The 13756-nt window shown below is 47.4% G+C and overlaps 2 protein-coding genes across 2 annotated transcripts; one reads left to right on the top strand and one right to left on the bottom strand.

Annotated features, from left to right (window-relative positions):
- The first annotated feature begins 131 nt into the window (after positions 1 to 131).
- Alpha-spec (alpha spectrin) lies at positions 132 to 9344 on the top strand. Its single transcript, XM_076420583.1, has 7 exons — positions 132 to 253; positions 377 to 610; positions 683 to 914; positions 1031 to 4647; positions 5684 to 8645; positions 8727 to 8893; positions 8973 to 9344. The coding sequence occupies exons 2-7, from the start codon at positions 461 to 463 to the stop codon at positions 9099 to 9101; spliced, it is 7257 nt and encodes a 2418-aa protein (XP_076276698.1). The 5' UTR covers positions 132 to 253; positions 377 to 460; the 3' UTR covers positions 9102 to 9344.
- On the bottom strand, positions 9252 to 11775 carry LOC143207336 (WD repeat-containing protein 46). Its single transcript, XM_076420707.1, has 6 exons — positions 11639 to 11775; positions 10862 to 11544; positions 10236 to 10552; positions 9757 to 10081; positions 9568 to 9681; positions 9252 to 9511 (listed from the first exon to the last, which is right to left on the bottom strand). The coding sequence occupies exons 1-6, from the start codon at positions 11649 to 11651 to the stop codon at positions 9401 to 9403; spliced, it is 1563 nt and encodes a 520-aa protein (XP_076276822.1). The 5' UTR covers positions 11652 to 11775; the 3' UTR covers positions 9252 to 9400.
- Positions 11776 to 13756: the final 1981 nt, after the last annotated feature.

Genomic DNA, 13756 nt, shown 5'->3' with positions numbered 1-13756 from the left:
GGGTTCAGTAAGTTCCTAATAAAGATGATTACACAGCGGTGATGTAATGTTTAAATATAAGTCAATTTGATAAAGCGCGCCATTTACGAGCGCGTCCGATTGGCCAGGCGTTCATCGTTCAGCCAATCAGAGGCAGGGATCGAGGGGAAAGGCTTCCTTCCGCTTACGCTCACGTAAAGTCGGCCACAGTCAGTATCGAACCACGAAACGGTGAAGTGTTACAGTGCCGTTAACTTCCAGGAAATAGTGCGAGGTATGTGTCATGATTTTGTTTATTCGAATAGAAATAATGGAGACGGTGATGGTAGAAGTTACAAATCCTTCGAAAACATTGGAGAAAGGTATCGTGTTGAGGTTGTAATTATCGATTTCACAGCGAACGAGTTTGCCACACCCCGTGGCCATTTTGGGTGTAAGTGACTGTTCCACGATTATCGGGCTGTGAAGAGAAAAGCCCAAGATGGATCAGATCACGCCGAAGGAGGTGAAGATCCTGGAGAATCCAGAGGACATCCAGGAGAGAAGGGAACAGGTTTTGGGACGGTATGCGAATTTCAAATCGGAAGCTCGGAACAAGAGGGACAAGCTCGAGGACTCCCGTCGTTTTCAAGTATGTATTTTAATTGTTTGCTCTTTCAACATTTCTTTCTTGCATTGTTTAACGAAATTTGTCTCTCGACAGTATTTCAAGCGAGATGCGGATGAACTCGAAGGATGGATCTACGAAAAGCTACAAGCTGCCTCGGACGAGAGCTACAAGGATCCAACAAATCTTCAGGCGAAGATCCAGAAACATCAGGCATTCGAGGCAGAAGTGGCTGCTCATTCTAATGCTATCGTATCGCTGGACAACACAGGCACAGAGATGATAGCGCAGCACCACTTTGCTAGCGATGTGATTCGCAAAAGATTAGGTACATTAATTTGTTGCGTACTGTGCATCGAGGCTGCCAAATATTTTCCCTGGAGCTACTTTACGATCCTAATTAGAGTATCAATGTTACTAACATATTATATTACGTTTCCACAGAGGAACTCCATCGCCTCTGGGAGCTGCTGCTCACCCGGCTAGCGGACAAGGGGCTGAAGCTGCAGCAGGCTTTGGTACTGGTGCAGTTCATCAGGCACTGCGACGAAGTGATGTTTTGGATTCACGATAAAGAAGCGTTCGTGACGACTGACGAGTTTGGACACGACTTGGAACACGTCGAAGTGCTCCAGAGAAAATTTGACGAATTCCAAAAGGATATGGCTAGCCAGGAATACAGAGTAACGGAGGTGAACGAGCTGGCGGACAAGCTCCTTTTGGACGGACACCCCGAGCGTGATACTATTCTACGCAGGAAGGAGGAACTAAACGAATCCTGGCAGAGACTCAAGCAGCTTGCCGTTCTCAGACAGGAGAAGCTTTTCGGCGCGCACGAGATCCAACGATTCAATCGCGACGCAGACGAAACAATGGCTTGGATAGCTGAGAAGGACGTCGTGCTGTCTTCCGACGACTTCGGCCGGGATCTTGCGAGCGTACAGACGCTGCAGAGAAAGCACGAGGGTATAGAACGCGATTTGGCAGCGCTGGAGGACAAGGTATACTCCCTGGGAACAGAAGCCGATCGTCTGGCGGCTATTCATCAGGCAGACCATTCGAAACAGATTCAAGCTAAGCGCGCGGAGATCTTGCAGTCGTGGGAGAGCCTTACAGCGAAGGCGAAGGAGAGGCGTCTGAAGTTGGATGAGTCTTACCACTTGCACAGATTCTTAGCCGATTACAGAGACTTAGTATCTTGGATGAACGACATGAAGGCGATTATATCTGCGGACGAGCTGGCTAAGGATGTAGCGGGCGCGGAAGCCCTCGTCGACAGGCATCAGGAACACAAGGGCGAGATCGACGCCAGAGCCGACAGCTTCGACGCTACCACGTTAGCCGGCAACAATCTTCTAGAGAAGAAACACTACGCTGCCGAGGAAGTAGCTAAAAAGCTGAATTCTCTAGCAGAGGATAAGCAGTCCCTGCTGAGCCTTTGGGAGAAGAGGAAGATCCTGTACGAGCAGTGCGTGGATCTACAATTATTCTACAGAGACACAGAGCAGGCGGACGCATGGATGGCAAAGCAAGAAGCATTCCTCGCGAACGAGGACTTGGGCGATTCCCTTGACAGCGTGGAGGCTTTAATCAAGAAACACGAGGACTTCGACAAATCCCTCGCCGCCCAAGAAGACAAAATCAAGATCCTGGACGAATTCGCCGGTAAACTGATAGAGGGGGAACACTATGCGGCAGACGATGTAGCGCAGAGACGTCAGTCGCTCTTGGAGAGACGCGCCGTTCTGTTAGAAAAGTCTGCTCAGAGGAGACGTCGGCTGGAGGACGCGTACAAGCTGCAGCAGTTCGAGCGCGATTGCGATGAGACCAAGGGATGGGTGAACGAGAAACTGAAGTTCGCTACAGACGATAGCTATCTGGATCCTACGAACTTGAACGGCAAGGTGCAGAAGCATCAGAACTTCGAGCAAGAGTTGAACGCGAACAGAACTCGCATGGAGGAGATGGTGGCGACTGGGCAGGAGTTGATCGAGGGTAGCCACTATGCCAGTGATCGGATCGGCACGCGTACCGATGAGATCATGAGGCTGTGGGAATGCTTGACCCAGGCTACCGCGAAGAAAGGAGCGAAACTTCAGGAGGCTTCTCAGCAGCAGCAGTTCAACCGTACCGTTGAGGACATCGAATTGTGGTTGTCGGAGGTCGAGGGCCAGTTGATGTCGGAGGACTACGGCAAGGATCTGACCAGCGTGCAGAACCTTCAGAAGAAGCACGCCTTGCTGGAGGCCGACGTGGGGTCGCACTCGGACAGGATCGACAGCATCGCATCGGCGGCGGAACAGTTCGTGAAGTCGGGTCACTTCGACGCCAACAACATCAAAGTCAAGCAGGACCAGTTGCAGTCCCGATATAGTGCGCTGCAACGGCCGATGAGCGTTCGCAAGCAACGGCTACTCGACTCATTACAGGTGCAGCAATTGTTCAGGGACATCGAGGACGAGGAAGCTTGGATCCGCGAGAAGGAGCCAGTCGCGGCGTCCACCAACCGTGGTCGCGACCTGATCGGCGTGCAGAACTTGCAGAAGAAACACCAGGCTGTTCTGGCCGAGATCAATAACCACGAGCCACGTGTCGCGGCTGTTTGCCAAGCTGGAGCAACGATGCTGCAAGAGAGTCATTTCGCCGCTGAGGAGATCAGTCAACGACTGGCTGCGCTGGACGAGCACTGGGGACAGCTGAAGGAGAAGGCTCGGCAGCGTAAGACTGATCTGGACGATTCTCTTCAGGCTCATCAGTACTTCGCAGACGCGAACGAGGCGGAGTCTTGGATGAAGGAGAAGAGACCGATCGTGATGAACGCAGACTACGGGAAAGACGAGGACAGCTCTGAAGCTCTACTGAAGAAGCACGAGGCGTTGGTCAGCGACTTGGAGGCTTTCGCGAGCACCATAGCCGCGTTGAAGGAGCAGGCTCAGTCGTGTCGTCAACAAGAGACTCCTACGATCGACATCACCGGGAAGGAGTGTGTCGTCGCCCTTTACGACTACACCGAGAAATCGCCGAGAGAGGTTTCCATGAAGAAGGGCGACACTCTGACGCTGCTCAATTCGAACAACAAGGATTGGTGGAAGGTCGAGGTGAACGATCGTCAAGGTTTCGTTCCAGCCGCTTATGTGAAGAGGGTGGAGCCGGAGGCTGGTCTCAGCGCCTCGCAACAGAACTTGGCTAGAGAGCAAAGCTCCATCGCGGCTAGACAAGCGCAGATCGAAGGCCAGTACGACGATCTTCTGAGACTGGCGCGCGAGAGACAGAACAAGTTGAACGAAACCGCGAAGGCTTACGTGCTCGTTAGAGAGGCTGCGGAGCTGGCTACTTGGATCAAGGATAAGGAGAATCATGCTCAAGTTCAGGACGTCGGCGAAGATCTGGAACAAGTCGAGGTGATGCAAAAGAAATTCGACGATTTCCAGGCGGACTTGAAGGCGAACGAGGTGCGATTGGCCGAGATGAACGAGATCGCTGTTCAGTTGATGAGCTTGGGACAGACGGAGGCAGCTTTGAAAATTCAGACGCAGATCCAAGATCTCAACGAGAAGTGGACCAGCCTGCAGACACTCACGGCAGAGCGAGCGAGCCAGTTAGGCTCGGCTCACGAGGTGCAACGGTTCCATCGCGATGTTGACGAGACCAAGGATTGGATTCGTGAGAAGGACGCTGCTTTGAACAACGATGATCTTGGTAAAGATCTGCGCAGCGTTCAGGCCTTGCAGCGCAAGCACGAAGGCCTCGAGAGAGACCTGGCAGCTTTGGGAGATAAGATCAAGCAGCTGGACGAGACCGCCAATCGTCTGATGCAGTCTCATCCAGAGACTGCCGAGCAGACCTACGCCAAACAGAAAGAGATTAATGAAGAGTGGACCCAGCTGACTGCGAAAGCCAACAGCAGAAAGGAGAAGCTGTTGGACTCCTACGATCTCCAACGATTCCTCAGCGATTACAGAGATCTGATGGCTTGGATTAATTCTATGATGGGACTGGTTGCCACGGAAGAACTGGCTTCAGACTCCACCGGCGCCGAAGCTCTCCTGGATCGTCATCAGGTATGCTTTGATTAATATCGATCAACTCGAGCATTATAGAATCACTATATTGTAATCTAAATTATAGAATCACAGGGCAGAGATAGACGCACGATACGGCGTACTTCCAGAGGTACCAAAGCGTTTCAGCATGAATCGAACATTGTGCGACTTTGCCTCTGAGTATATTCGTATGATTAATCAGTTGACAGAGGTTTTTCACAGTTGTTGTTGTCGAGCCGTCCTCGTTGACCCTCGTACGCTCCTCGGGTCAAAGTTCACTCATTTTCCGTTCCAGATACTGTGCAATCGTGTTCTAATTTTTGATACATTAATCAATTAATTAATTTCAAATATAAGATAGCCAGTAAAACATAGTTGCTCGAATTAACAAAGTTGTGCGTTTGGATGCGACAAGGCCACCAATGGATCTAGATAAAATACCATTAGAAATATGTTGAAAAAGATCATAGACATATAGAGATAGACTGCGCCGTCTTATGGGCGAGTTGAAGCCCACAATGGCGGCGCGCGGTACAAAGAGTGAGAGAGAGAGCATTAGCCGGGGTCCATAGCGCTTTCTTTCTAATTGATGTATTTATTGATGTTTTATTTTTGTTTTTTGCCGCCATTGTGGGCTTCAGCGCTTCCTACAGGCCGCGCAGTCTATCTCTATATGTCTATGAAAAAGATTTACTTGCAACTGTTTATACGGAATCAAAGATTGTCATCTGTACAATCATCGAAACTATCCGCCTTCCGAGTGCTAAAATGAAAATGAGTGAAAACTACAGGTGGATCTTTCGTGCAACTGTTTATGGGGAGTGTACGAGGTTTGAAAAGAGTACAGATTCGCAGATCGATGTTTTGTAATGGAGACACGCCTATTAACACATTGAACGATTCTACGTGTGCTTCTCATAGTGCGATCGCTGCCTTTACGCTGCTTATCGTAGTATCTATTGTCGAGTGGATTGAAACATATGCGCAACATGAGTGTGAACATCCGTTGGTTTCCGTGGCGGACTGTCTTAAACCGTTGTTTCTTGTGTTGTAGGAACATCGAATTGAGATCGATGCCAGAGCGGGTACCTTCCAGGCGTTCGAGCTTTTCGGCCAGCAGCTTTTACAATCGAGCCACTATGCGAGCGTGGAGATCCAAGAGAAGTTGGAGTCGATGGCTGAAGCTAGACAGGAGCTGGAGAAGGCCTGGGTTCAGAGGCGAATGCAACTCGACCAGAACTTGGAGCTGCAGCTGTTCTGCAGAGACTGCGAGCAGGCTGAGAACTGGATGAGCGCCCGGGAGGCTTTCCTCAGCAGTGCGGACACTGTGGACAGCAGCGATAACGTTGAGGCTCTGATAAAGAAGCACGAGGACTTTGACAAAGCGATCAAGTCCCACGAAGATAAAATCGCCACTCTGCAGACTCTGGCAGATCAATTGATAGCCGCGGAGCATTATGCCGCGAAGCCGATCGACGAGAGACGCTGCCAGGTCCTGGACCGCTGGAAGCACCTCAAGGACGCTCTGATCGAGAAGCGTTCGAAGTTGGGAGAGTCGCAGACCCTGCAACAATTCTCGCGGGACGCCGATGAGATGGAGAATTGGATCGCGGAGAAACTGCAGTTGGCCACCGAGGAGAACTACAAGGATCCAGCGAACATCCAATCGAAGCACCAGAAGCATCAAGCGTTCGAAGCGGAGTTGGCTGCGAACGCAGATAGGATCCAATCGGTGCTCGCCATGGGAGGCAATTTGATAGAGAAGCATCAGTGCGCGGGCTCCGAGGATGCTGTTCAAAAAAGGCTGGCCTCGATCGCCGACCAGTGGGACTACCTCACGCAGAAGACCACCGAGAAGTCCATGAAGCTGAAGGAAGCTAACAAGCAGCGTACTTACATAGCCGCGGTCAAGGATCTCGACTTCTGGCTCGGCGAAGTAGAAAGTCTGCTGACGTCCGAGGACGCGGGGAAGGATCTGGCCTCGGTGCAGAACTTGATGAAGAAGCACCAGCTGGTGGAAGCGGACATCCTGGCTCACGAGGAGAGGATCAAAGACATGAACGCCCAGGCGGATTCGCTGATAGAGAGCGGCCAATTCGACGCGGCTGGCATTCAGGAGAAACGACAGAGTATAAACGAGCGCTACGAAAGAATCCGCAACTTGGCTGCTCATAGGCAAGCCAGGCTGAACGAAGCCAACACCTTGCATCAGTTCTTCAGGGACATCGCCGACGAGGAATCCTGGATCAAGGAGAAGAAACTGCTGGTCGGTTCGGACGACTATGGTCGCGACTTGACTGGCGTTCAGAACTTGAAGAAGAAGCACAAGAGACTGGAAGCGGAGCTAGGCAGCCACGAGCCTGCTATCCAAGCTGTTCAGGAGGCCGGGGAAAAACTGATGGATGTTTCCAATCTGGGCGTACCCGAGATAGAACAACGTTTGAAGTTGTTGAATCAAGCGTGGGCGGAGTTGAAGCAGCTGGCTGCCAATAGAGGACAGAAGTTAGACGAGTCGCTGACTTATCAGCAGTTCTTGGCCAAGGTGGAAGAGGAGGAGGCTTGGATCACGGAGAAGCAGCAGCTGTTGTCTGTCGAGGATTACGGAGACACCATGGCCGCGGTTCAGGGTCTGCTGAAAAAGCACGACGCGTTCGAAACTGACTTCGCTGTGCACGGAGACCGTTGCAAAGGTATTTGCGAAGCTGGCGAGGCTCTGATCAAGGCTGGCAATCATCGAGCAGACGCCATAGCTCAGAGATGCGCTCAGCTGCGTAACAAGCTCGAACAGCTTGGTGCTCTTGCTGCTAGAAGGAAGACCAGGCTCAACGACAACTCCGCGTACTTGCAGTTTATGTGGAAGGCCGACGTCGTCGAATCCTGGATCGCTGATAAAGAGACTCACGTCCGCTCCGAGGAGTTTGGTCGAGATCTGTCCACCGTCCAGACGCTGCTTACGAAGCAGGAGACGTTCGACGCGGGTCTGCACGCGTTCGAACACGAGGGCATTCAGAACATCACTTCGCTGAAGGAGATGCTGGTGAAGTCTGGACACGACCAGACTCCTAACATCCAGAAACGCCATGCGGATGTGATCGCCCGCTGGCAAAAGCTTCTGGCTGACTCCGACGCCAGGAAGCAACGTCTGCTTAGAATGCAGGAACAGTTCAGACAAATCGAAGAGCTGTATCTGACATTTGCCAAGAAAGCGTCTGCATTCAACTCGTGGTTCGAGAACGCCGAAGAGGATCTGACTGATCCTGTCCGTTGCAACAGCATCGAGGAGATCCGTGCTCTGAGAGAGGCTCACGCACAGTTCCAGGCTAGCCTGTCCTCCGCCGAAGCTGACTTTGAAGCTTTAGCTGCTCTAGATAGGCAAATCAAGAGCTTCAACGTCGGCCCCAACCCGTACACCTGGTTCACCATGGAGGCGCTGGAGGACACATGGAGGAACCTGCAGAAGATCATTAAGGAGCGCGACGTGGAGCTTGCGAAAGAAGCTACACGCCAGGAGGAGAACGATAAGCTGCGCAAGGAGTTTGCCAAACATGCCAACGCGTTCCATCAATGGTTGGCCGAGACTAGAACGTCCATGATGGAAGGATCGGGATCGCTGGAGCAACAACTGGAAGCTACGAAGAGGAAGACTCAAGAGGTCCGCGCACGTCGTCAGGATTTGAAGAAGATAGAAGATCTGGGCGCCATACTGGAGGAACACTTGATCTTGGACAATCGGTATACAGAGCACAGCACCGTGGGTTTGGCGCAGCAATGGGACCAGCTGGATCAGTTGGGAATGCGCATGCAACACAACTTGGAACAGCAGATACAGGCACGAAACCAGTCCGGAGTCTCCGAAGACGCTCTCAAGGAGTTCTCCATGATGTTCAAGCACTTCGACAAGGACAAGAGCGGACGTTTGAACCACCAAGAGTTCAAGTCCTGTCTTAGAGCGCTTGGATATGATCTGCCTATGGTGGAGGAAGGACAACCGGATCCGGAATTCGAAAACATCCTTGGTTAGTGTTTATTTTAATTCGCCTATCAAGAGTTTATTCATTTTAATATGTTCCTTAATATGTTTTTTGTTTATTTTGCAGATATCGTGGATCCTAACAGAGATGGTTACGTGTCGTTGCAAGAGTACATGGCGTTCATGATCAGCAAGGAAACCGAGAACGTGCAAAGTTCCGAGGAGATCGAGAACGCTTTCCGCGCGATCACAGCCGCAGATCGGCCATACGTTACGAAGGAAGAACTTTACGCTGTAAGTATAGCTGAAAGCCAGCTAGTTTATTTTATTTTTAAGTTTAACGTTTGTTTGCTAACCATGCATTTTTTTCTAGAATCTCACCAAAGAAATGGCCGATTACTGCGTCGCCCGCATGAAGCCGTACGTCGATCCGAAGACAGAACGACCAATCACAGGGGCATTAGATTATATCGAGTTTACTCATACACTTTTCCAAAATTAATTCCAGTTAATATATAAATTATTCTCTTTTTAATACAACGACGATAAATTAAATGATAGCAGCAGAAACGTAAGATGCTTCTTTGTTTTTATTAAACACCTCGCTAACTTTCACGGAACGTATATGTAATCGAACTTGAATATTACGCTTGGCATCGTTAATCTTGATTTTATTTGCAGCACGCGTTTCGCGGCTTGGTCTCTGTATCGGTATACGAAATAAATTATGCATTTTAAGTAGAAACTTCAAAGAATTTAATTATAAATTAATTACAATTTAACAAGTCGATTTGATACGTATTATTTAGATTTCGATACGAATCTGTTCAATACTCCGTAATCCTTCTTCGGCACTGGTTTCTGCTCCACTTCCGGCCGTATGCCTGCCTGCCGAACAGTGGCGATGTGTTCCTAAAACAATTAACATTTAGTATTTGTAACACTCGTGATAGTAATGCACCACTTACTCTTCGGCTCAAGTCCTTCAAAATGTTCTTCGTCTTGATCACCTTAGCTGTTCCACCCTTTCCTTTAGCTTTCGTTCTACGCGGCTTGAAGTCCACATCTTTCGGTTTCAGATACTGCGAATAAAATGCAATAACAATGTGTTGCATCGTTTCGATAATTATCATCTATGTATAATTTAGTTAACACACCAAGACTTTCTTCTTTGCCTCTACTTTGTCCTTTAAACTAGGCACGTCCACCTCCAGTATGGCAATTGGGTCCAAAGTGATCATCTCGGGCTGTATCTTATCTAGGAGAGCTTTCACTTCAGCCTCGCGTCTTTGAACTTTGGTTTGGAACGGATTAGCTTCCAGAGCATCGTAATTAGCTTCTCCGCTTCCGGGTACCAGAAGAGATGAGAATCCTCGCGCTGTACCGACCCCTAGCACATCCTCGAATGGACAGAACTGCATACTCGACACTGTCCAATCCGCTTTGTGTCGCAAATACGGTTTCCTGTCGTTTGAGGATGGTCTGATGCAAAAAGAAAATTTTATGCATTTATCACAAAAATGAATAGGCGTAATTTAAGACGGTAAAAATATTAGAAGAATTTAAAAATACTATTATATTATTTTCAACCTATTGGAATTTAGGTAGAAAAATTCTATTTTATATTATTTTGTACCTGTAAACTTCAACTATATTCCCCATTGCCATGGCTAACTGGCCAGTGTAACTGTAGGACAAATGTTGAACAGGGGATCGCGTTTTATATTTATGCACTGGCCCCGCCAACTTTCTAACGTCCCACACTTTTACAATCGTTGCTGGACAGCTAGTTGCCATATAGGTCCCATAAGGATGAACCGCCACAGCGTTTATCGCATGCTTGTGGCACAACATTTTCGCTAATGGTTCTTTACTGTTCGGAGACCACATAGAGACCACTCCCTTCGAATTACCCACACATAATACTGCATTGCTTGGATTCTGTGTCATTGCCTGTAAAATTGTTTAATTATCGTGTGTGTATAAAGTTTACATGTCATGTTTAGATAGCGGATTTTATGCGTTTATGATAAAAATGAGTAGGTGCAGAAGAAATTAAATTTGCTGAAGAAAATAAGTTTCTCTTTCACTCCAGTTTGTTGCAATTCAGATAAAAAATGTTTATTTTGCATAAAGATCCGCTGTCTAGCCATGTTAGATCAGTCTAAATGTTCTTGCTAGATTTTGTATTGAAATACAAAACGTCAGGTACAAACTTTTGCACTGACCTAACACATGCACAGGGCGTTTCGCTTCCCATACCTGTATGTTTCCCTCTTTAGCGCAATACGAATTTACAAATTGTCCTATGGAAACATCTAGCCAAGATAAAAAGCCCTCTCTGCAGACGCTGGCAAGTAAGAAATGATATGGTAGAAACTCTAGCTTGTTTATTTTATTCAGTTGCTTCATACAATGCAGTTCGATTCCTTGATTGTCGTATATATACACCCAGTTCTTTTGAGCCACTGCGTACATTGTCTCTACGTGTAACCAGGCAACATCGTGTATAGACTCCATTACATTCATCTCACAGGCTAACTTTTTTGTGACCCAATCTAAGGCAGCTACGTGTCCTCTCCTCCCACCGAGAATCAAGTGCCTACCATTCTTTGTGTACTTTCCATAGTATGGGCCAAAGTCTAATTTCAATGTAAAACGTTTCGCAGCGCTGGTTATATCTACCATCTTAGCAATCTGCGATTGCTTAAGTAGAGCCGTTCGCTCTCCTGGCTCGGCTTCCAAAACACCATACTCCTCGGTGAGTAAAATCTCTGCCCGAGCCGCATCCTTTACAGTTCTGTCTATAGCCTCCTCTTTTGTTTGTAATTTTTCTCTTTGAGCTTTACTCTTTATCCTAGATGTTCGAGGCTTTAAATTAATTCCCTCTCCTTTACTGTGCTTCGCTAATCGTTCTGCACTAATTGGTAGTTCCTCACGAAGTCCTGAAAATATTACTTATTAGCACCTTTGATAATCACGCTGTTCATAGAAAAACATTAATGAATAATTATGAATACTTATAAATATGATACTTACTTCGGCGCTTCATTTTGCTTCGGTTTTCCTTACGTTTCGAATTATAAAATTACAACATTTACAAAAACAGGTTACACTGTGTTATCGAGGTTCGAATAATAAACACGTGCGAGCAACTGGCGCCGCGAACGGCGAGCTTCCGAACTACAATTCAGACCTCCGTACAGCGCCATTCCACGTAGTGGCGAAACGCTCAAATTGTTAGCCAAACGTTATCGACTGTCGATAACCAAGATGTTCGGCTAGTAGTTTGAGCGTTTTGCCACTACGTGGAATGGCGCTGTACGAAGGTCTGAATTGTAGTTCAGAATCTCGCCGTTCGCAGCGCTACTGTTGTCGTTTAGCGGTTCATTTAAATTTCAAATTTGAACTACGGGAAAACTATGCGCAGAAAGTATATGCGTATCTCTGGTATATGAAAGCGCTCACTGCTCACGCTCGGGGATTAGTCTCACCATTTTGACTGCGCATCATGTTTAGCCTGGAACATGATTACAGTTTGCAATGTTTCGACGCCTGACTTTCTCTGTGCTTTTGATTTCTTCAGAAACGCTAGTGCTGCACTAAGTCGGTCGGAAACTAACCTGTTCGTCGTTAGCATGGACTACAACCCAGTTGTCTACATTAACAGAGACTAGAACCCATTGGCAATTGGCATCCATGATGTATGAGATGTTTCTATCACAGACGTCGTATAGGATACAAACAAGATTACTACATACATTGTATCATTTCGGTATACATTTTATGTATCAATCTAAAATGAATAAATAAAGACAATCTAATACAGAAGCGTGTCTACGTATATATTTATTGAACCTCAAATTTTTCCCGTACATCTGACTTGTCGTTGAGTTACACTACTGAATTTCGTGCCACCTCGTTCGAAATCGTCTTCTCCTAATACAAATTCAATTTGCGAGATTTTCGAAAATTTTCGCCAATTTTCGACCGTCTGGGTTGTGGTTGGGTTGCATTACTGAATTCCGTGCCACCTCTTTGGACATCATGTTCTCTTAATACAAATCTCAATTTTCGAAAATTTTCGCCAATTTTCGGCCGTCTGACTTGTCGTTGACTTGTACTACTGAAAGTGCCACCTCCTTGCACATCATGTTCTCCTAATACAAAACTGGGTTTTTCGAAAGTATTTCGAAAACCTAGACAATTGAATCTGTATTGGGAGAACATAATGTCCAAGGAGGTGGCACGAAATTCAGTAGTGCAAGTCAACCACAAGCCAGACGCTGGAATATTTTTGTTTTTCAACGTTTCGCTATTTTTGCAATGCCAAATCAGTACAGTAACTCAATGACAAGTACATTTTTTCGGATATTAGTAGTAACTCTACGATAAGTGGGACGTTCGGGAAAAATTAGTAGTTCAATAAATATAATACGAGGATATTCTTTTTAATACAAAGTCTTTATTTATTCATTGCAAATGCATACATAGACCGTTGAGTAGCTCGGAGAGATTTTACACACCGTCAGACTAAAGATGATGTAGGATCTGATCCAGGCTAAAGATGATGTAGGATCTTGTCCATGCTAAAGATGATGTAGGAGCTGATCCAGGCTAAGCACCAGAGTAGGGGGCAGCACTATAATGTTCACGGCCAAAACCCGGGCGTGAGCACTCTCATTTCCTCTCTACTATGCGCTCCTTTACATGAATTAATTATACTCTGAAATTTTCCTGATCGAATTGCATTACTAAAACATTTTAATTTACTTAACTAAAAGCATTTCCCAAGTCGATGAAACACACGTATCGAATTCCTGCGAAGTTTCTTCTCGAATCTGCCACCACTGAAAAGCAGGCTCGTCGCTCGCTTTAGCGGTCGAGCGATCGCATTGAAATGACTCTCACAAAAGGAAGTGCGATAACGCGTGAAAGTATCGGGAGCCGTGCGCGTTCGCTTCGTATATAAACAGACTCTTTATCAGCCAAGCGTAGATAAGCCGCGTTATCGGACGAACCTTTGAACTTTGAGATGGCACATGAGAAAAATCACAAACTCTGTTTCCCTGGAGCGACCGATAAAAGTCGCTCGGTCGCCTTATTCCATCTGCTTAGACAGCGGCGCACGAACCGTGACGTCAATTAGGCCGACCA

The sequence above is a fragment of the Lasioglossum baleicum genome, chromosome 1 (genome assembly GCF_051020765.1).
Source record: "Lasioglossum baleicum chromosome 1, iyLasBale1, whole genome shotgun sequence".
NCBI classification, from domain to species: Eukaryota; Metazoa; Arthropoda; class Insecta; order Hymenoptera; family Halictidae; genus Lasioglossum; species Lasioglossum baleicum.
This window is presented reverse-complemented; position numbering and strand designations above follow the sequence as displayed.